This window comes from Mytilus trossulus, chromosome 9, assembly GCF_036588685.1.
Source record: "Mytilus trossulus isolate FHL-02 chromosome 9, PNRI_Mtr1.1.1.hap1, whole genome shotgun sequence".
NCBI classification, from domain to species: domain Eukaryota; kingdom Metazoa; phylum Mollusca; class Bivalvia; order Mytilida; family Mytilidae; genus Mytilus; species Mytilus trossulus.
In genome coordinates, this window is record NC_086381.1 from 31,618,339 (window position 1) to 31,643,964 (window position 25,626).

General features: G+C 32.0%; 2 protein-coding genes across 2 annotated transcripts in view; both read left to right on the forward strand.

The window, feature by feature from the left end:
- LOC134685563 (inactive pancreatic lipase-related protein 1-like) overlaps positions 1-25,626 on the forward strand; it is a 210,257-nt gene that overhangs the window by 64,563 nt on the left and 120,068 nt on the right. The gene's annotated exons all lie outside the window — the stretch shown is intronic.
- LOC134684551 (uncharacterized) lies at positions 14,020-24,654 on the forward strand. Its single transcript, XM_063543844.1, has 5 exons — positions 14,020-14,075; positions 15,624-15,777; positions 20,036-20,169; positions 21,433-21,556; positions 24,474-24,654. Exons 1-5 carry the CDS (start codon positions 14,048-14,050, stop codon positions 24,652-24,654), a joined length of 621 nt encoding a protein of 206 aa, XP_063399914.1. The 5' UTR covers positions 14,020-14,047.

A 25,626-nucleotide genomic window follows, 5' to 3' on the forward strand; every position in this document is an offset into this window, starting at 1 on the left:
GTTCGATTGAATGATTATTGTGTTAGCTCGTACACGTCTGTATTTTTATGGTGTTTGCAATACTGCTATTTTTGAATCTTTGTTTTTTTGTATGTTTGTATCTTTTTATCAGAATCCGACTAGGATAAACTATTATACTGTAATATGCAGGGTGTAACCCCTCCTGACATTTTATAATCTTTGGAAGTCAACATTTCTATTTATTTTTCATGTTTTGCCAATTTACAAGTTCTTGCTGATAATGTTTGGCTAAGGCACTTTGTTATGTTAAGATATTTAGTTATTCTTCTTGGTGCAAGCCAGGAAATAGTTTCAATGGAAATATTTCGTAATTTGTTAACATGTTCAGAAGTTCAAAGTTAGTCATGTTTGTTGTTTCTTTTCATAAATGTCACAGGGCTTAACATTGTATAAAAGTAAAAGCCGTACCATTTCCACGTTTAACTGCTGCTTTATTTTTGTAATAATTATCATTACATGTTTTAAATAAGAAGTAAAATAGAATTTTATCGATTCTCAGCTGATCGAAATCGATCGCCATGTAAACAAAGTCACATGACCGTCTAGACGTCTAGGAATTCGTCTGCTATGTATTTCTTGAGATTTTAGTTTTTTTGCAAGATCAGTAAACGTGGAAACATGAAATTCAATTAACAATTTCCTATTATAATTATGTATCTAAATGATATGAATTTGTCGCCCTTGGGTTATTTTTGCACTAAGCCTGTTTACAATGTGATTACGCCATTTTTGTATCAAAGCGCTTTAACTAAAACTATGTTTTGCTTGCCCGATTAAAATTTACGTAATGTACGACGTTCTAACCTACAGTCCCGCTTTCCTTAAAGTCATAGCTAATAAAGCGCCACACCCGGGCAAGCTGTCAACTCTTAATTAACTCCAAATTCATGAAAGTTCGGGCAATTGCCCGGCTCAACTTGTCCCACCATTTTTGTTTTCATTGTTTTGGTTGGTTAATACCTGTCACGGGACATATACATTTGTTATATAAGGAGCGCCGCTTTCATAATATGGCGAATAGCTGCCGTGGCGTGTAACTACAAGTTCTAAAAGTGACAACATTTATAATTTTCGTAAAGAAATAACAACACAGAATAGGTATGAATATTTATTGCAATTTTAATACCATTTTGTACTCAACACATCAACCCACAGAATTTAAATGGTAAGTAATGATAAAAACCGGCTGTCAGTTCCTACCTTGTCCAGCAACCCCAGTGTGTTAATTATGTAATCCTGCAGTTATTCCCCATCACATCGACCTTTCCAACCATAGATAATTAACAAGGGACCATATATAAGGATTTTACTAGGATAAACTGTTACTTTCGGCCTGACATAATTAGTTACATGGATGTGCCAATTGTTGGTATTTAGATGTTCCAGTCCCAATTTGGATGTGCCATCACAATCTTAAATATAGATTTTTCTTACCCTGATTTATCCATGCTTCATCACCAAGCTTAGTCAAGGGTGACTTGATTATATAAACAATATTAGAAGAATATATCTTATTCCTGTATTTTACCATATTATTATATTTTATGTGCTAATAAATATTTAGTCCTGTGGATTATGCATTATTGTAAGTGAAATAGAAATCTCCAGTAAATGGTAAATCAACTTACAATTTACAACTGAGCAAAGACTGATTTCCTGACTAGGAATGGATACTTATGTTTATTAATCATTTTAGTGTTGGTACAGTGTTGCGTTTTTGGCAGTTGTCTTGTGGCTGGGCAGATATTTCTCTGTTACAGGCAGGCACAATTGGTCCATAATGGCTGACCATCCAGACACATATATACACGTTTAAAAATGGTTAATGCTGCAACCTTTACGGAGACATACCCAAATGATATACATATTGAAGCCTACCCCAGGTCCCTTACAATACACATGTTTTAAATGCAGATAGCGTATAAGTTTAGCATATTTGTATGTTTTAAATATCGATTTAAATTACATTTCAGCGGCCCCGATGATGCATTATTAAAATGCATTAAAGAGGCGATTCAGGGGAAATGCAGCCAGAAAGCTATCGACTTTGTGTCAACTCCACTAGCAGTTTTTTGCTCGACAGGAAACAAAGAACTAGCACAAGTATCCACGTTATTGTTTGTTTATATGTTACTTCGCCTTTTCATTCATTCATAATCTTATTAATTACATAGTATGCTAATGACCTAATGCGATATATATATATTGTCAGAAAATACCATATGGGGTGAGAGAGAGGCTCAAATCGCAATAAGGAATCTGTTAGTGACCTTATACGAGATAGATGGAGTTTTACAGATGTGATGTCTACAACTGTAAGATTTTAACTTATATACTGCCTATATCATCATAAGTTATATCTCTCAATTTATATTAATGTAAAAAATATTTTTTGTTTTTAGTAGAATAGCTTTAGCTTTGTTTATGTTAAACGTCATTGTTTGGTGTAGACAACTATTCTACTTTTTTTTTATCTTTATTCTATTTTACTTTTTAATATTGTTTTTTATTTTATTTTTTCGTTTCTTTAACTGTCCGCTTTGTTTAAAATAACAAGATTTTTAACAGACTGTTATAATTTGATCGTATAACAACAACAACAGCAATTTGTATTTGTCATTCAAGACGCCCCGAGAAGCAGTACAATTACAGTTTCAATCGAAGTGTACAAATAATTTTAATGATTTTTGGAAAGATTAGAACTTGTTCTAAATCTTTACTTAGACATTGCCCCTCTAACAACATGACAGGTTAGCTACTATTAATAAATGTATTCACACTGAAATATAGTTCCCTATGTGCACATAATACACAAATAAACTGACAAATGGGTATATTTTTAGAGCAGTTCATTCAAGAATGTATGTCAATAAGGCGTGTTGATGTGCAGGGTTTTTTTTTAGTTTTTTTTTTAAATATTTTGATTAGCTAATTGGGTATTGATACTATATTATTTATATTAGTATGATTGACAACTGTGATTATCAACAAACATTCAGAGACAAGGTAGACCTTCAATTACAATGCCTACCCCCTAAGCTGTCAGTCAAATTGACCACATTACCTTTCAACATCTGTGTTACATAATAATACATAACCATCAATATACAATTCAATATACAAATGTTAGACCTTATAATTGAATACACAAATGTATATATTAGATGTTTGATATATGTGAGGATGATAGATTTATTTATTGCCTATTTCTTTTGATCTGCATTACATAAAGTGATTCTGTAAATTATGTCTGAAAAATAAATGATTAATTGATTAACAAGGTCTTTAAAAGAAAATGAAGTTTGATTATAAATATGAATATATAAAAAGTATTCAAGTACTAAGTAGTTATCAAAAGTACCAGGATTATAATTTTATACGCCAGACGCGCGTTTCGTCTGCATAAGACTCATCAGTGACGCTCAGATCAAAATAGTTAAAAAGCCAAACAAATACAAAGTTGAAGAGCATTGAGGACCCAAAATTCCAAAAAGTACTATAATTTACTTAATAAATTTCAAATAATTATCTGTAATTTATCATCAATTTATATTCGTTCACTTATGTTTTTATCAGGATTTGACTTGAAACAGTTTTGAAATTTTAAAACTTTAAATTAAATGTATAACAAACCATTGTTTATTAGTTTATTCCTCATCAATCATAATGTATATTTTAGTCATTTGAATTTTTGTAAGAAATGAATATACATTTTTGCAATCAAGAAAGAATCCACATGTCAATAAAATAAGTTTTTTTGATTTGCTTACGTTGAAAAAGTACCTTTCAAATGCCCTGTGAAATATACTTTAAGAATTGATAAAAATGCACTCTACAACTTTTAACCTTCAATGTCATATTACTTATTGTTTCAACTTACAACATGTCCTTAAACAACATTTTCAGGCATTGTAAAGTTCTTAGCTGTTGCATGGTCTAGATTGTATGTCTCACAAGGATAGTTGGTTACATTTACTTAGTAGAAGAATTTTTGATTTGCAATTGTTTGATTTTTTGCAACATGTTCAGAACAGGCAACATTATTTGGATAAGATATAAACTGCAGTTTAAATAAAATTGTGCAAATTAAAAAAAACATATTATTTAATTTGAGCTCATGTTATCCTCATACTAGAAAAGTACTTTTCCTTCTAAAGACCTCCTTATAATGCATTTTCAGCAATAGTGCTTCATCAATGTTCATTTCCCCCACCATACCTTAATATGAAATTTTTCAAACTATTCTTCTAATCTTTCAATAAGTGATTTCCATCACTTTGATTTTCATTGCAATTACAATACATGACAATAATTTAAACTAAAACTATATAAGAGAAGGAAAACAACAAACACAGTACATATTATCAAAGATAATGTGTGAGTGAACTGGCCACAGACCACAATTTATTCCTCTATCAGTTCTTAATAACGTTTTGCATCGTTAAAAAAATTGCACTATGCACCTCTGTCAAATTTTGTGTGTGTGTAATGTATATTCCTAGTCCAAATATGTATCAAAAATTCAGAAAGATTGAACCAATCACTTTTACAAATTTAGCCATTGCACATCCATACCCCTATTGACAAGTCAAAAGATGTAACTATTATCTTTTTGCACTTAGCCTTATCACTCATTCCATATCAAATTCAGTTTAAATACAACATCCAAAAATTTATTTCACCTCTCTTCTTTCATTTGCACCCAAAACATTCTAAAAAATGAGTGAGGAAGGGAAAGGAAAAAAAATAAGGAAATATATACTCTAATTAAAAGGAACTATATTCGTGGACAATAAAAAGCGGGTTATTCTAAGCTATTTTAAGCTATTTAAACCCATGAGTTCAGCCTTAAGATCCATATGAATTGGACTGAATGTCCAGGAAACCTACCCATATCGGTCTGAAACAATTTAAAGCTAATTTCAGCTATTTCAACCCAAGAAGAGCTGTGGGCTACTCATGTATTAATACTTAATTTTACTCTTCAAGTTTCTATTAAACTATCTATTAATTTAATCATTATGTTATTAACAAATGGATATTCTTTTGACATCAACCATACAAATTTAGATTGGTCATTTAAAGTTTTAAAATTAGTAAATTAAGAGGATATACCTAAAATAAAATTTTACCTTTCAGTTTTAAGTGATGGACTTTCAAGAAGAAAATGAATTTCATCCTCAACAATGTCATTATTACATAATTTACAAAATCTTTTATCTGGGGGTATTCCTTTATGTCTTCCCTTTTCTATTTCAAGTTCATGGACACTAATTCTATATTTGGTTAACTCATTTAATGTTTAACAATTATTTAACAATAACTATTTTTCAGGGCTTATATTATTTTCAAATAGTTTATAGCTCCTTGATTTATTTCCTTGCACTATGACAGGTTTTTCATTATTTAGTTGGTTAAGCCAAATTTCATTATATTTTATTCGGAGTTTTTTTAAATGAAAATTGACTTTATATGAAATTTGTGATTTAACAAATATTCTGGGGTTAAATGAAGATATTTAGATAATGAATAAATGCTTCCCAACCAATTGTCTTTACTTGTTTTAGATAACATTTTGGACTCTTCAAATAATGAGGGAGTTATTTTGTTCTGTGAGTCTGTATATGAACAAATGATTTAAAATAGTTTTGAGGATTTTTTCAGAAAAAGCTATAGAAAATTTGTCGGGAAATGATTCTCTCTGTAGATTTCGGCGCAGGACGGTTTTTCTTTCTTTCATAAAACATTTTCTTTATTTTAAGACACTTGCGCTTCATATCATATGGACCTTTGGGCTTTTTACATAGGACATTTGCGCTTTTGCAATATTTGGTTTTAATAATTATCCTCATCTTTTATCCGAGCTTGGGACCGACAAGTTAATACCTGGAAGAGTTAAAAGTTTAAAAATCATTGCATAGAACATTTCTTAGCACACTGATGTAAGTTAAAAGTTTATACATAGCAAGTAAAAGAAATAATTTTAAAGACTTGAAAACACGTACAGTCATAACAGGTCAGTTTCCGCTTGATATCTAAAGCTCAAGGACTGAAAAGAATTAGCCCTTGGTATCTGTTCTGACTGGTATTTCGCCCATTTTTCAAATAAATAATCATGTTTCTCAATTATGGGATGCCTGCTCATAAATATGACATATGATATATAAATATGAATGTAATTCACCGACTGTTGTTAAATGGCGCTCTTCAAAAAGAAAAGAAAATTAGCAAAATGAGTGAGTAGGACTGTTCATTAAAGTGGGCATGGAAGGATTCTGCATCATTTGTCGTAATATTACTTCTCATTAAATTAACAGGTAGACGACTATAGAGAAAAAAGCGCATTGTCCGGTCAATTTAATATAAGTGATTCAAAATTTAAAACGCAAATGTCCGTAGTATTGGAAGCGCAAATGTTCTATCGTTTTAAAGGTAAACGTCCTGTGCACGTAGATTTTTCATACATTTAACAATGGCATCTTTATTCTTATTAAAAAATAAAGGTAACAGTAGCATACTGCTATTCGAAATGCATAAATCATTAAGAAAACACAAATATTATTAACAAACTTAAACCGAGGGAAACACATCAAATAAAAGAGGAAAACAACGAAACAATAGAAACACTGTAGTGCAACAAAAAACATACGACAATACAACACAATCAGAAAACGAACTAAACGATAACAACTGTAAAAGAAAAGATACCAAAGGGACAGTCAAACTCATCAATCTAAAACAAACTGACCACGCCATGGCTAAAAATGAAAAAAATACAAACAGAAAAACAGTAGTACACATGACACAACATAGAAAACTAAAGAATAAACAACACGAACCTCACCAAAAACTAGGGGTGATCTCAGGTGCTCCGGAAGGGTAAGCAGATCCTGCTCCACATGCGGCTACCGTCGTGTTGCTTATGGGATTACAAATCCGGTAAATAGTCTTATTCGGTAGGTCAAATTCATGAAAGGGAAGGGGATTGTAGTTACGACGTAAGGAACATATCCAATATCATTTGTGAAACGGTTATTCCATAACGGTCAACCAGCTCGTGATGGCGTCCGTAAAATTTACGAACGTATGATTTCAACTTCACCATTTGGAAATCTTGGTTTAATAGCTTCCTTGTGAGCAGTAACCCTCTATCAAGAAAATCATGATAGGAAATGCAATCACGGGAATATCGTATCAATTGGGAGATATATACCCCGTATGCAGGTGCTGCTGGAATGTTGCTACTTAGAACTGGAAAGTTCACAAATGGAAGGCTGAAATCATCTCTTTTGTCGTAAAGTTTTGTAATCAACCGACCCTCATTGTCAATTTCTAGATGTAAGTCAAGATATGAAGCCGACTTAACTGTATCTGTAGTATCCTTTATCTCCAATTCGATGGGATAGATGCGTTCCACATAGTCACCAAATTTTGAATTGTTTAGTGAAAGAACGTCATCTATCTAGCGGAAAGTAGAGTTAAAGGATATTGCTAACTTCTTGTTTTTCTTCCTAAGAAGTTCCTGCATTAAGTCAGCCTCATAATAATAAAGAAACAAGTCAGCAAGTAGGGGGGCACAGTTTGTTCCCATTGGGATGCCGACAGTCTGTTGAAAAACACGTTCTCCGAACGTAACAAATATGTTGTCAATGAAGAAATCAAGCATCTTGATAATATCGGTTTCAGAGAATTTTTTGTTTGAATCAGAGTGATTCTTTACAAAGTAGGATTTATCCCTCCCTAAGACAAGATACTTGTATCTACGTTGCATTTTTGCATTCTTTTTTATGAAGCAAAGTAATACCAACTCTTTTAATTTGTCTTTTAGTTTGGAATGTGGAATACTTGTGTAAAGAGTAGAAAAGTCAAATGTTTTAATACTGTTACAATATGAAGGAGAGTTAGATTGTATGTACTCTAACAGATCTTTGGATTTTTTAAGTATCCACATCTGATTCACGCCACCTCTAGTATAGGCAGTTTCACAATAACTTTGAAGCCCGTCTTTGATTGCTGATAAAATAGATGTTAATAATCTAGAAAGGGGTTTAGTGGAGCACTTAGAAGACCCAGCAATATACCGTTGTTTGTAAGGACACTTATGTAGTTTAGGTATCCAATACAGTGACGGAACATCCAGTTCTTCATCTTTGGTTGAAATACCAAAGGAACAAAGAACAGACCTATGATTATCCAGGATTTCCTCTTTGGTAAGTGTCGTGAGGCTATATGTTGAGTTTCCAAGTAAATTGTCTATACCTAATTCGTTTATCAAGCAATTAATGTAATGACTTTTACAGACAAAAACGATGTTATTTGGGGCTTTGTCTGCGGGGACAACAACATATTTATTATGGATGTCGGATAGGTGTTTAGCAACAATTGGGTCTTTGAAGATTGACGTAGCATAGGCATTGATGGACCCATTCAGTTTCTTAATTCTGATTTGAATTAACGACCTCACTGCCTTAATCCATTCGGATAGGGTGTCTACGTCTTCCTTCTCGCGCTTAGTCCATTGCCTGGCATAATCCTCGACTGCATCCATCAAAATTTTAAAGTTGTATTTCCAATTGATGGATTTAGGCTCACGATATTTCGGACCTTTCGATAAAACATTTCGTAGAGAAGTGTTATTAACAATGTTGAGGTCACCGGAAATAACGTGGCCAGCAGGATTATATGTGAATTGGGAACTAGCACAAGTGCAATCAGGAGGTTTAGACTTGTAGTCGTCAATATCGATATCCTGCAAAACGCATTTGTAATTGAAAATTTTAGTTGCAATAGGTTTGGTATAGAATGTCGTTAGCATTGAGATTAATGTCTGATCTATGACCGCACATACGTTTGTTTAGCCTTCCTTTCGTTTCACCGACGTGTACCAATTCGCAAAGGTTGCACTCTAATCCGTAGACGACATTTATCGATTTACAATTCAGATCATCGTAACTTCTGGTAAATTATGACTTCTTGGTCAAATTGCTAGTGAATTCAGCATCTGTAATTAAAATAACACAAGTTTTGCAGCCTTTGGTCTCACATTTTGAATTGCGACAGTGTTGTACTGTGTCATCAAAAACCAAAATGTCTTTAAGGAGAACTGAACATGGCTGTATATGTGTAATATTGTATTAGTGATGTAGGACATTTTAAGAAAACAATGGTGAATAGAACCTTGTTTTGTGGCTAGCCAAACCTCGCGGTTTTAAATATAACACCAAAATGATATTACATGACAGAAATACAGTACACATTAATGCAAACATATTAAGGACAGAACTACACAAATACACAATACAAAATTTCGTCATGCTGATCAAAAAATTAAAAGAACACGTAAAATAACACAGGACAGCAAAACAGAACCAGGAACTGTCTGGCAAACGACTTGATCAACGCCAAAAAAGTGAGGATACAGGTAAATTTTCTAAATTTTGATATAATAGAAGATTAGCTGTTTTATTATGTTATTTTAAGCATTTTATAATAATTACAAAAATATTGATTAATTATATTAGTAATTTAATTAAGATAATTAATTGTATTATATATAGCATTGTCGGTATTTCGTCTAAATCAAACTGTAAAACAATCTAAATCGTGTACATCTATGTGTTTCAGACTAAAGCCTAATAAATGAACTGGCTGATTAATTATTTAAACTTTAACATAGGTACATGTATAGAAAATAAGAAAAATAGAATTCAAACTACAAACGATAAGACATTTGACAATATCAGATGAGAATAAGAAAATTCCAAAAACTGTATAACATTAACAAAAATTCTATATTAAAAATTTTCATAAAAAAAGTTTAAACTATAGGTAATAAAATATTAAAAGACAATTCTGAATTATCATGCTACTAATTGCATTACAACGAAAAACATCAGAGGATTAAAATATCCCACGTAAATTATATGTTATCAGCAGAGAGCATACAGTAGATCTTTGTGGTACTCACGTTGAAGTCAACTTTGAGCTGGAAGAATTTTCATGATTTTTTTATGATCCTTGTACTCATGCAATACTATAATGTGACTATACAGTTGGTGCTCGAGATCAATTTTTGAGGAGTGTTATAGACATAAACCCGATTACACTTAGTGTTCACTTAGGAAGTATGACTGACAATACATTGCTTAATTGTATTCTTGCCTGTGACACCGACTTTGATATACAGAATAAAGAACAGTTTAACTTCAGGTGTGTGCACTTTATCTACAATTCTTGTTAATTGTTACAGACCCGCAACCGCTGCTAGAGGTACATAAACTATCTTCAAACTGTAATGAACATATGTAAATAATTGAACTTTTCGTCGTCATCTCGTCTTTATTGACTGTCTCTGTGTAAATCATAACTCGTGTTGTTTGTATATGATTAATGGTAATTGTCTTTGCTTTGTTTCATACTTTCCAATAGGAGGCAAATAAATTATATATATATATATAGCAAATTTACAGATCTAACATTGTTGGGTTGATGTTTAGACGAGTTATATATATATATATATATACTAGTAGTAAATCATGGCTTCGGGAAAATCTTCAATGCAACTTATATACTATGTACGGTGCATATTCGGAATATTGATGAAAGGAGAAGGGCCGGTAGGACTAATTTTGTTCTAAATTTGAAATACGTCTGATAAGAGATTTTTGACATTTTTAAAAACTTGCGTGTCAAACTTTAGTCGATTCAAAACGTTCAAATTCAATTCAAGCACAAATATGAAAAATCTATCAAATATGCCGGAAAATGTAACTTTTCAGATGGTTAGTGGGTATTATGTTATTTACAACATGATAAGTATTATCATCGAATACAACATATAAATAATAAGACTTGACACAAGAGCGGCATCAACCATTTGAGACTCAAACAAATACTCAATGCTGAAATTAGGAAGACATTAAATTTTCATTCATTAATGATATTAGTAGACATTTTTGTTTTACTTTTTCAGTTCTAGATTTTGTGAAAATAAACAATTTTGTGTTACGCTAATTGAAACAGTTAAGAGGGTCACCTTTTTAATGGTTTGCATATGAATCCACACTAAACTAGATTACAAAATATCAACTGTTTCCTTCCATTTTTATGAGAGAAAACGTCAAAAATCATCGTTTTCGTCTTTGTTTACATATTTTCAATGATCACCATCACCAGTTAGGACCGAATCACCAGCACAGAACATTTTCTAGCAGGACAACATTACCAACCGTGTAATAGTTAAACTTCCAAAGATAAAAAATGTGTGAAATGGGTCTTCAAAATGTTGATATAATTAGTATGAAAAAAAAGCAGCAACCTAAATATGTATAAGCTTATTTAGGTCACTGTTTGTGTATTATCATCTAAATATAACAATCTCAGGAAATCGGGGGGATGTTACAATTGGTACTACGAAAATCGCAGATCTCAATGGTCTTATCGAAAATAACCAGCCATTGGCAGTTGTAATTTATGATAATTATTTTATTAGTATCATATATCTAAACATGTTTATCAACTTTAAAACTTTATCAATAAATGTATTGATATAGGACGTTCAGCAGGTGCTACACTTTTTACGACAAATATAGCCTATTTATCGCAAATATGTAGATTAGATTTAAATGAGTTTGGTAACTCCTTATTTCCTTTTTGCGATAAGAAACTTGACAGCATAAGTGCCAATTAGGCAATGATTCGTATTTTAAAGTTGTATTCATTTAGAATATGTTTAGCTGCATTTGATTATCTGAAAATATCTTGATTTTTGATGTAAAAGTCGTTTTAGTATAAGCATTTGAGAAATAACGATTATTTTGTTGTTTTGATCTTATATTCACGCTTCATAATTGCTTTTGAATTGAAAAAAAACCCAAATAATTGTGTTTTTAACTCCTGATTTTGTTATCAGGAATGTCGTATCTCAAGCTATAAAATATAAAAGGCTTTACAACCAAATATAATCTATCGAATTCCTTAAAGTTACTTTGTATTCACGCGCTGAACAAAAATTTGTTTGGGGAGTTATTGGTGACTAAATCGATATACAAGTACATTTGCAACCATTCAAGTTTCTATTTTACAAAACATATTAGAACAAGTTGTATGTTGATAGTCTGTTATTATAGACAAGAGTTTAATCACAAAAATGCTGAATTCTAAAAAAAAAGACCCTTATAAAATGACAAAATCAAAAGCTAAAACGAATGGATAACAACTGTTGTATTCCTGACTTGGTACATTCATTTTGTTAAATAGAAAACGGTGGATTAAATCTGGTTTTATAGCTAGCTTAACCTCTCATTTGTTTGATAGACGAGTCAGCATATTGACAACGATGTATGAACAAAACACATGTACAGTAGGTAAAAATGACAAAAATAGGTGTAAAACAGCAACACGAACCCTTTCATAAACTGGAGGTGATATCAGGTGCTCCAGAAGAATTAGTAGCAGACGTATCTTTTCAAGATTCAATACGAATAACTGATTGATGGTACTGCAACACATACAATAAAAGAAAAATCCATTAATAGAGTGAAAAGATTAAACATAAAACTAAAACTTTCAGGTACACACTTTTTAAAACTAATTTGACCTTGATTTCTAGAATACGGCCCAATTTTGCACTTCTTTTAACATTTGTCTCGAACACATGACTTAACACACTTTTTCCATTCTTTTTCATTAGAAATAAAATTACGAATCTAAGTGACTCCTAAATAAATATGAAATTTCAGAGCCATCAAATTATAAAAATAAAAATGGGGTAGAATGTCTTCTACGACCTTTGAAATAAAATGTTTTTAACATGACGTTGTCACTTCAAACTGATCTGATTATGAATGGTCACTTCACATATGCCCGTACCATTGTTTAAAAAGTAAAAGGAATTTCTGAATCGAAATTGTCAAGCAACAAAATGTTGACGTATTCCTGGAGCGACAGTCATTAGGCATAATTAAAAAAAATCAAATTTGTCTTGCTCAGTCTCGGCATATTCGATTGCACTTTTTCGTGATTAAAGTAGGTTTTAAATCTCGCTTAAAGAATTCGTCCGACTTCAATAGTCCAGCATGTTCAAAACCTCTGATATGTCTCGTATTGATTTTTCTTAACAGAAGGAAGTATTGTTAGTATGAAAGGCAAATATATACAGACTAATCACGACTTGGAAAAACAACTAGCAAAGGTTAGATATAGGCAACAGTAGCATACCGGTGTTCAAAAGTAAAAACGATTGAGAAAAAAATAGATCCCGGTTACAAACTAAAACCGATGGAAACACGTTAACCATAAGAGGAAAACAAACGAACAACAGGAACACAAGAGTGCAACAAAAGAAACGTCAACAACACATTGGGAGAGGAAATATTAGATAACAACTGCCATATTCCTGACTTTGTACAGGACACAGCAAGAACAATTGAATGGTAAACCTCCCCCTTTATGACAATGTTAAACAAATATTACTCAAGTGACACCACTGCGTGACAGTAACACAGCACAAAAAAACTGCCCTTAATATCTGTTCTCTACTTGTTAATATCGCTAATGTTTTATGATATATCACAAGAGACAATGTAGAGTTTTTTATTACTTTTCTAAAAGGAAAACATTGATATTTAGTCTTATTTAAAAAAAAAAATCTTGCTTAAGGAAATAGTTACAGTTGACATTCCAAATCACAAACATTTTTGTTCGTTTGACACAATAACTTTATCTTATTGATCTTTTATTGATTTCACAGCGATAGAGGGGTGTTACCAGATTTGCTACTATATTCTATTAGAAACACAAATAATAGAATTCATAAGAACTGAACTAGTTTAACATTTGATAGCATACATGTAGGGAATACTTCCTTTAAAATTTTTAACCTTCAAAATCAAAAAGAAGATGACTTTAATTGATTCGCTTCCTGTGTATAGGTATTTTAGCAAAATACGCATGCTCATGTTTTCATGTAATATATATCTTAGATTTATTTTACTCCTGTCAGTCTACTTTTTTTTACTTCATAATCATGGCAAACTATATAGTTGCGCTTTCGTGTGAGTATCATAGTTTTGTAGTTCTGTAACACCATATTAAACATTAACATATTGTATAATAAATATTAATTATAATTGGTATATATAATATATGCTTTTTTATTCGGGAAGCTACTGCCTTATTTGGTATACAAATTTTACTCTCGTGTTCTGTGCTATTTTGTTAGTAAATTTATTGTAAAGGCACCTGTCTTGATGATGATCGTGGGATTTATCGAGATAGATATATTGTCAAGCAGCTTATCAACTTTGTGTTTCTTTGTTCTTGGTCTCTATTAATATGTCCACTTTATTCGAATACTACCTCACTTGTTGCATAAGTCATTGTTGGCATTAATTTTCCTTAGCCAGTGCTGCTCGACATTTTTCTACACAGAATCAAATGTTTGGAATATTTTCCTTTAAATTTTAGTAACTTAAAAGTTAATAAAAATTACATTTAGTTTGAGACACTCGTTTTTAAAATTTTGGAATATTGAGGTCGTTTGTCTATCCACAAAAGACCAAAATGACACAAACATTAACAATTATAGGTCACCGTACGGCCTTCAACAGTGAGCAAAGCCCATACCGCATATAGTATGCTATAAAAGGCCCCGAAAAGACGATGTAAAATAATTCAAGCGAGAAAACTAACGGCCTTATTTATGTAAAAAAAAATTACTCAATTATTGTTGCTACAACACACTTATATGTTCCAGAGAAAGATTCATACCATGAAGAACTGTTTAACTTGTTTTTGAGACTCTTTATCAACATTCGGTTTGACTGTGTTGAACTATGACTATCTCTTACACAGATTTTTTCTTGTCACCAAATTTTTTTAATCTGAATATCATACAATGACAAAAACATACATGGACGTGCATAAAATGTTTGATACAATTATAATAAAAGAGGGACGAAGGATACCAGAGGGACAGTCAAACTCATAATAAGTTTAGCGAGTTAATCTTCTTAAAAGGCATGGAGTTTGTGCTTTGCAGTATCATACATTACGTTACCACGAAGCAATAATAGTCGATTGTTCTTGGATACCTGTTATGTAATGTTAATATGTATTCTCCTATTCGGAGTCTGTTCCAATTTATCATATATCTCATTCTAGCCCAACTTTTTAAAGGCATTTTATACGACAACCAATTAAAATTGATATTTGTTATGTAATAAATTGAAGATGGAGATAATATCGAATGAAACTAGTAGCTTCGAACCGAGAGGCGAAGTAATTATAGTTGAATTTTCATTACAAGTTTAACTTGCACAAATTTATATGAAGGCATCTTTTCATTACCGCATTGAATTTTTGAAAATCTAAGGTTTTTCTACTTCAGGTAAAGATTACCTTAGCCGTATTTGGCATAACTTTTAGGGATTTTTGGTCCTCAATGCTCTTCAAATTTCTACTTTATTTTGCCTTTTAAACATTTTTTGATTTGAGCGTAACTGGTGAATCTTTTGTACACGAAACGCGCGTCTGGCGTTAAAAAGTTCTTCACTGAGTTGTAATATTTTAAAACTTTTCTGTATATAGTTCTATCTTTGCAGTGATCTTAATAGTTTTGATGCAGAGGAAGGTATATTGTGAAGAGTGTTCAAGCCTAAAAGGATGTTTAAAAGATAATGGGAACGATCTCTCGAATTATGAATTTAAATTTGATACTCTAGCTGAAATCAAAAATGTCTGGGAAGTCATATGCAGGTAAATAAATTTAATTAACATCGATATGTCGTGTACAAGGTGCGATTTTGTACAGGTTATAACATGTACAAAAATTTTGTACAGGTTAAAAAATTTTGTACATGTTATAATTTGTACAATGCAAAAATACAAGTTATACCATGTACAAAAGTACCTCATACATGTTATAACATGTACAACATATTGCTTTAATTTGGTGTTAACTTGTACAAAATTTTTAAATAATAATTATGTTTCTATTATTACATTAATCTTGATAATATTTCATCATGTTTTTGTTAGTGTCCATTTATGTTAGTCTGAAAATTACTTAATACTTTGAAAAATAATGCTTTTAAAATACACATTTAGTCAATAAACCGGCATTATACGGTATTTTTTGAACTTTTTTTTTTCAAAAAGAAAAAGACTTAGAAGCTATATTTGAAGCAAGTTCTGTATTCAATAATACAGATAGTGAAGCCCCTTTTACCGAGACAGTCTGAGAACTTTATACCAAGGCTACCAATACTGAAACTGACAAAACAATGTCAGAGACTGTTATTATTACTCGCACAAATACCGAAACTTTTGTTGATTTGAATTGTCATGATTCAGCTGACAAGAATGAACAAACCATTGGGTTAAAAAAGAAACAATGGTACTTGAATTAATTCAAGTGATGTTAATATCGCTAATGAAGCAAGTTTGAGCATAAACACTGTGTATCATCGCCATCGGGAAATGGGTACTAACAAAGCAGAGAGAAGGAAAAAATTAATAAACAAGTCTAGAATTCCTGTAATTGGGTTCATATCTAGCGGTTTTGTGAGGGTATTGCCTTTGAAACGATTTTCTGATATATAAAGCTTTAATTTTTTAAACCAATAAGTAGCAAATAAATACAAAATGTTGCGTTATACTCCAAAACGGTGCACCAGAATATTTCGAGGCCAATCGCCCACTGTCCCATTGTGCTAAAGTTCATATATATATACAGTACGGCAACTTGTTTTCCAATTGTGTGTCAACTAGCTAGTTTTATCATATGTTTATGTCGTCCTTTTCAAGACTTATAACATTATTTCTTGAAAAGGACCGCATATACATATAATAAAACCAACAAGTTTAAATATTTTAAGTATAAATCAAATATAAATATAACTCGCCCAACAGCATTGTAGAGCATGGTACACGTATCATACACAATGTTTTAAAGGTTTCTATCATATCCCCTTGTATTCTCCTATATGATAGTGTAGGTAAGCCTAGTTTTTTAAGTCTCTCTTGATATCTCGTGTCTTTGAGACCTGGTAGTTGTTTTGTTACCCTTCTTTGGACTCCTTTTATTTTATCAATATCGTTTGTCTTGTATGGAGACCATACTGAAATTCCATAGTCCAAAGGAGTTCTGACCATGGTTCTATACAATGTGTCTCAGTACCCAAGTATTTAAAAGTTCTTTTGCGAACCTCAAAAATTGAGTTAGCCATATTAAATGTTGATCGCTCTTTAACCTTTGCTTATTGAATGATTTAGTAGACTGTGATTTGTTGAGTGGTCAGTGTTATTTGATTTCTTACATATTTTCATGTATTTACATTTTTCAGGGTAAAATTTTAGTGGCCATTTGTGAATTTTCTTCTGCTTTTGATAATTGTTCTTTATTATTTAAAAAAAATAAATCTTGCATGTATATTCTGCTTTATTGTAATTTTCAAATTTTGTACAGGTTAAAACCATTTTTAATCAATATTTTGTACATGTTATAACATGAACGAGGTACTTTTGTGTATGTTATAACTTGTATTTCAGCATTGTACAGGTTATAACATGAACAATATTTTTGTACATGTTATAACCTGTACAAAATTGCAACTTGTACACGACAGATATACTAGAAGGCAACTGTAAATTATACATGAAGCCCATTAATTGCTTCGTTTCGTCCCCGAGGGTATCATCAGCCCAGTATTCAGCACTTCGGTGTTGACATGAATATCAATTATGTGGTCATTCTTATAACTTTCCTGTTTACAAAACTTTGAATTTTTCGAAAAACTAAGGATTTTCTTATCCCAGGCATAAATTACCTTAGCCGTATTCGGCACAACATTTTGAAATTTTGAATCCTCAATACTCTTCAACTTTGTATTTGTTTGGTTTATAACTCTTTTGATATGAGCGTCACTGATGAGTCTTATGTAGACGAAACGTGCGTCTGGCGTACTAAATTATAATCCTGGGGCCGGTTTCACGAAGCTATCCTAAGACATGTCATAAGATATATCTTAGGACATGCCTTATGATCCTCTTATGACTATCCTAGGACATATCTCATATCTCGTCTCGAAGCTGTCTTAGGATGATCTTAGCTGTCGCAAGTTCTTTAAATTTTCAAATATGAATATTGTTTACGGAAAAAAATCATGTATATGTAGAATGCCTTACCATTAATTATTCTAAACGTATTGATTAATATAATGACATAATTTGCAAAATAAACATAAAAAATAAAGTAATTTATAAATTATCTTTAAACAATACATCAATATAAATATGAAATTTTTAATGCAAAATTAAGAAAAAAGAATATAAAATGATGACATTTTTTTGGTACAAGTGAGTTGAATTCAATTTCGACTCTATTGGTTATAAAAGGTTATTAGGAATAAAATCGTGCAACCTTGATATAAATACATCGAATTTTCATTGTTGACAAATCATGATTATCCGTCAATCTAGAAAGATAACGTTATAAGCAGAAACAGGAGAATAAATAATTAGATTATAATAAGATATTTTTTTCAAAATTAATATAAAAAATGAGTGTAATTTATAAAAATGAACTTATAACTATCCTAGACCATCATACGACTCCTCTCGCGTTGTCCTAACTTTATGACCAACTTTAAGAGATGTCCTAATTTAGGACCACTTTGTGAAACCTACTTAGGACTAAGATATGTCGTAACATCATCCTAAGACATGTCTTAGTCCTAAGACAGCTTCATGAAACTGGGCTCTGGTACCTAAGATAATTTTTTACACCACTGGGTCGATGCCTCTGATGGTGGACGCTTCGTTCCTGAAGGTATCACTAGCCCAGTAGTCAGCACTTCGTTGTTGACATGAATATCAATTATGTGGTCATTTTATAAGTTTTCTGTTTACAAAACTTTGAATTTTTCGAAAAACAAAGGATTTTCTCATCCCAGGCATAGATTACCTCAGCCGTATTTGGCACAACTTTTGGGAATTTTTGATCCTCAACGCTCTTTAACCTTGAATTTGTTGGCTTACAACTATTTTGATATGAGTCTTATGGAGACGAAACGCGCGTCTGGCGTACTAAATGATAATCCTGGTACCTTTGATAACTATTTACACCACTAGGGCTAAGCCTCTGCTGGTGGACGTTTCGTCCCAGAGGGTATCACCAGCCCAGTAGTCAGTACTTCGGTGGTGCGAGGATATCAATTATGTGGTCATTTTTATAAATTTCCTGTAAACAAAACTTTGAATTTTTCGAAAAACTAAGGACTTTCTTATCCCAGGCATAGATTACCTTAGCCGTAGTTGACACAACTTTTTGGAATTATAGATCTTCAATGCTTTTTAACTTTGTATTTGTTTGGTTTATAACTATTTTGATATGAGCGACATTGATGAGACTAACGTAAAAGAAACGCGCGTCTGGCGTACTAAATTATAATCCTGGTAAATTTGATAACTATTATGTAACAGCACTCCAGCATCGCCTGCATTTGTAGTTTATAACACAAATTCAATACGCTTACTTGCGTTTCTTACCGTTGTGTAATTCATAGAGGGTCACTACTTACATGGAAGCCTTTAAACCGAGTGTCCCATGTGGTAAAGTAATAGTCATTCTATCGAATGTTGTATGGACGCCATAATGAGCTGGTTGACTCGCATAGGTAATCTGTGTTACATACTAGTATAAACAAGGATATGTTTTTATTGTCTCCACCACAAACCCTTCATATTTACATTGCCATTGACATCACCAAATGTGCATCATTTCCGAATCTGTACTTTGAAGCATAACGAGTACTAGTACTACAAGTGGTATTGGCAACCTGTTTTCCATTCAAGTTCACATGAGATATATCCTAGTTAAAGGTGGGTTTCGTGTTGATCAGTCATTAAATTTTATGAAATTGCTGCAAAATAATTCTTAAATCTTGTTTTATATCAATTTAATAATATGTCTAAATGGTTTAAAATTCAAATGATAACATTTTTATTTTTACAGAGATACAGAAAGCCTTACTAAATGTTATTCAAAAAATAAACCTGTATGCTACGAAATAAACAACCCGATCGGTTTTGTTATGTCGTTGACGTTCTTCAAGGCTACGTTTCAACACATGTGCGAAAAGACAAACGGTTAAACAATAATAATTCATTAAATTAATCTTATGTCTATCGTCAACACAAGACGTATTGTTATCAACAAGCTTCTGACGGTATCCTTCTGAAGGTTTCATCTCTGTGAATTTTTGTGTTTTATACGCATTTCATCAGTCTAATAATACCATTTTAGAATTTTGTGAAATCTCAAGGTTTAAGAAATAATTCTGGTATGCCTTAATCTAAGCTTTTAAAAGTACTATTTTGAATAATGAAGCCAAAATGTTGTTGAAAATCAACCGTTTTACAATGATCAAATGAACACATACATGTAGTACATGCTTACTTGCTTTTACACTGATTTTTGTAATTTCCTACAGCGCAACACCCAAACAGAAGTCCAACATGGTTTCGAGCGTTGTACAAAACACAAATGTCGAAATGTCAACTCAATTGCAACGTCAATCTTCGTAAATTTACGGACGCCATCACGAGTTGGTTGACCGTTATGGAATATGATATCGGATATATTCATTACGTGGTTACTACAATCCCCTTCCCTTTCATGAATGTTTAATTGGAAATAAGAACTGGCTATGTTTCCAAAGCGAAAGAAGAAGAAATGTCGGATTAATTATATGTTTTTATTTCAAATAAAAACATTAATTGTATAGCCTTGTTTTGTAAACTCCAGTTTCTATATCACGTCTTCTCAGGAAGAAACTATTAAACTAAAACAAAAGTTGTCACACTCGAAATAACCCGAGCATATCACTAAAAAAACCTGATCCTAGCAGGACACTTTACCTTACGTGATACATAGTGGTACCGATTTGTGATATTCTGAAATAAAAATGTTGTCTTGATTTTTTTATATCTGTTGATTTTGATCCAATTTTGTGGTAACTCGATAATGCTTTACGGATTGAGTCGGCGAGACGTTCCGTTTGGTCAACTTTTGGAGAAATGCTCTTAGACATACACATACTCAGAAAGTGAACTTGCCGAGTCTTTCTGGTAATACCTTTAAGTCTAGGCCTGATTTTCGTAACTTAAATTGACACAGGAGACACAGAAAACTAGTTTGTGTTATTCTCTGGTTGATCGAGGTTCTGTGGAATAATGGGTCTTCGTCAAATGAAATTGTCTTATTCTGCATGTTATTCCCTGCAACTATGCATAATTGTTACCACTGACCAACTTTTGGCGATAATGATGCAGATAGAGGGGAGGGTTTACCAACTTATATTTCTTATAACCTTTTAAATATATAATTTTGTATATATCATTTCACAACAGGAATGGCTCATTTTTCAATGTGTATGATAAACACGCTTTCGGATCAATTTGGTAATATATTGTCGACATGTTTTGGAAATGGTTTAAACATTAACGATGATGACTTCATTATTTCTAAATGTGGGTAAGTCTTTTTATATTTTATGTATTCAGCCACTGAAATACCTTATACGTAGACAGAAATAAATTTCAAACTTCGATGAAATAGTAAATGAAAAACGGAGCATACAAAGAGTCATTTAAAGTTTATACACTTGCAGTCGAAGACGTACTTGACAATGAAATTGCAAATATCAAAATACGACCTAGAGGAAAACAACATAAAATTGAGAATGGAAATGGGGAATGTGTCACTGAAACAATAACACGACCAACACATAATCAAAGAGGAGAAAACAGCCTATAAAACAAAAAGCTAAGGTTTAAAAATAATGTGTTATACCTTAATAAACTACAGGCTCTTAAGAGCATTTAAAGAGACTGAGTCACCCACATTGGTATATGTGCATTGTAAATCAAAGGACACAGATGGCTTCATGACAACATTGTGTTTTTGGTGATGGAGATGTTTTTGTAGATCGTACTTTACTGAAATTCTTGCTGCTTACAATTATCTCTTCTTATAATGATCTTTGCTTAGTAGTTACAGTGAAACATATTTTCAAAAATGTACAAAAATTTAAAAAATTAATAAAAAATTGTTAAAAACTTACTTTAAATTGCAATAACTGCTTAGGGGTCAATTCACCATTCTGGTCATGTTGACTCATTTGTAAATCTTACTTTGCTGATCATTATTGCTGTTTGCAGTTTATGTCAATCTATAATAATTATTCAAGATAACAACCAAAAGCTTCAAACTTTTCTTAAAATTACCAATTCAAGGGCAGCAACCCAACAACGGATTGCTTATTGGTCTAATATTTTTCGGACAGATAGATTTTGACCTAATGAACTATTTTCCCTCCGTCAGTTTTTTTCTTAATGCTTTGGTTTCAGAGATATGAGTCAAAAACTGCATTTTACCCATTGTACTTTTTTCTGCCATCTTAGTTCGCGGGCGGGGTCATCGGATACATTTTGCAAACTAAATACTCTATTTGGGACAAGTTTATTTACATTTGTTTGAGTAGTTTTTCAGGAGAAGATTTTTAAAAATATTACAAAAATTGACTATAAATGGCAATGACTTCCTAAGGGGCCAACTGACCACTTTGACCATGTTGACTTATTTGTAAATCTTACTCTGCTGAACATAATTGATGTTCATAGTTTATCTCTATCTATCATAAAATTCAAGATAATAACAAAAAACGGCAAAATTCCCTTAAAAATAACCAATTTTGGTCAGCAAACCAGGTTTTCCGATTAATATGAAAATTTCAGGGCAGATAAATCATGCCCTGACAAACAGTCGTTTAAGAGGAGAAGATTTTTGTAAACGTTTACAGACGACGGACGGGTGAGCTCGAAATCAACAAGAAGACAATTATTTGTCTGACGATAGAGTGGCCAAATGTTATTGAACGAACAAAAAGTCAGTCAAACTCAATTCAATTTTGTTTCTTAAAACAGTCGTGCAAGATACTTTCAATTTTAGTCAAGACTGAAGTCGATTTTTAACTCACCAGGCTCAAAGGGCAGTATACGCTTTTTTGGCGATCGTCGTCATTTAAGTTTCACAAAAACTTGGCTTCAAACATCATTGTGACATATAGTCTAAAAGATGTGTCCTATGACCCTCTAGCCAACCAAGATGGCCGCCAAATAGTACATGGGGTAAAATGAAATTTTGCTTATATCACTGAAATTTAAGTATTTAGAAAAAAATTGACAGAAGGTTATCATCTTATATATTATTTTAGATAGAGAAAAACGTTCTGCAAAGTAAGATCTAACAAAAAGTCAACATAACCAAAATAGTCAATGACCCTAAAGGAGTTATTGCCCTTTCAAGTCAATTCATGTATTTGGTTTTGATGTTATATTTGTTATTCTTGTGGGATTTTGTCTGATGCTCGTTTCATTTCTGTGTGTATTACATTTTAGTGTTATGTCGTTATTCTCCTCTTATATTTAATGCGTTTCCCTCGGATTTAGTTTGTTACCCCGATTTTGTTATTTGTCAATGGATTTGTGAGTTTTGAACAGCGGTATACTACTGTTGCCTTTATTTAACAATTTTTCTTAATTTTATAAAATCCTTTACAAAAGTCTTCTCGTGAAAAACAAATTGAAACTTTGCCATAATCAGTACGAGGGTCTAGTTTTAAAATGTGTCCAATGACTCTGCCTGCCAACTAACAGGACAGACAGGGCTAAAAAATCATAGGGGTAAAATGTAATTTTTGATTTATATCTCCGAAAATGAAGCAACAGTATAACAATAACAGTTTTTCGTGCATCAAGTGTAAATAAAAAATTAAATGTGAGCGACACAGGCTCTTTGGATCCTCTATTTTAACTAAACTATCCTAAAGGTGTCAGATTACCAATTTCAAATACCAATCTTTTCAACAAAATTGATTAATTTTCACAACTTTATTTATAGTTTACCATATATTAAACTTTATAGAAACCAGGTATATTCTGAATTGACCACCTTTCTGCATTTCAAATTTCCAACCCTTGTTTCAAACACTGTTAAAAAAAAACAAGCCTTTTTAGAAGCCTATTCTACTAAAAACAATCATAGGCTCTTGAAATATTAAATTACCATACTACGGATTTCTTTAATTTTCAATAAAATTTTTGTCAGAGAAGGACTTCTTAGACATACATTCTAATTTGGAGCTACTGAGTTGGTGGTCCTACAATGAAACATGTACTTTGAGTAGGGAATCCAATGTGATCAAACGTTATGTTTAAACAAAACTATCTGTTTAAAGCGTTGTTAAAATGAATTAAATTGATCATTGGTCTTCGATTTATATTTTAAACTTACATAGTGGACAAAGGGCTTTGGCAAAAAAGGTAATAACAATTTGAAACTTAAGACTAAATTGAAACTATATTCCTATAAAATTTCTTCTTTATTTTAGCACGGTAGAACAAACTTCAACCTCTAAATGCATAAAAGGTTTCATTACGGGAAAATGCAGTTCTGAAGCAGTAAACTTCATCAATTCTCCTCCAGGCAGTGAAACTTGCTCAGCAATCAATATGATTGGACAAATAACTACCGTTATTGGTGTATTCGTTTTGAAAATTATTATCACATAATATTACAACTATGAAAAAAGAAATCTCGTCGCTATATACTTATGCGTGACTGTCTTTATGTAGCTTCAATAAAATCCAAGTCATACTTTAAATTTGCTACTGAATTAATAAATGTACTTCTCCAGTACAATTTTGTGATCAAATATCTGTTTTCATAATCGACACCTTCATTGTATCTTATTCTTCGCTCGTTTCTCGAATATAAGTAGGTTTTGCAAAAACGTACAAACAACACTATAAAACAATTTAGATACTATAAACTACTATGTTTAAAACACAAATTGTGTATAGACTCATGTGTGAAGTTTTACTTCAGTTTTCCAAACTTTTCTCAACTAGTTAATAAATAATTATATATCCTCAATAACAGGAACAGCTTTCTCCGACTCAACTTTACGACAATAGATCTAGTCTAAGAGATGTTTTTAGCTTCACATATGTGAAATTATTTCCATTTCTATGTAGCAACATTCCAGCAGCTACTGCATACGGAGTATACATCTTCCAAGCGAAGCGATATTTCCGGGCTTGTATTTTATATCATAATTTCATTGATAGAGGTTTGCTGCTCACAAGGACGCTATTAAACCAAGAGTTCCAAATGGCGAATTTGAGATCACCCCTTTAGTAATTTTACGGACGAAATCAAAAGTTGGTTGACTGTTAATAGAAGAACCGTAACACAAATAGTATCGGATATGTTTCGTATATCGTAAATACAATCACCTTTCCTTTTCACGAATGTGACCTATCGAATTAGATTATTTACCGGGTTTGTAAAAACATTGGCAACACAGCGGATGCCACATATTGAACAGGATCTGCTTACCCTTCCAGAGCACACGAGATCATTCCCATTTTTTTGTGGGGTTCGTGTTGCTTATTCTTCAGGTTTTTTTTCTGTTGTGTCTTGTGTAATATAATAACTATTAGTCTGTCTTTTTCTATTTTAAACCGTGGCGTTGTCAGTTT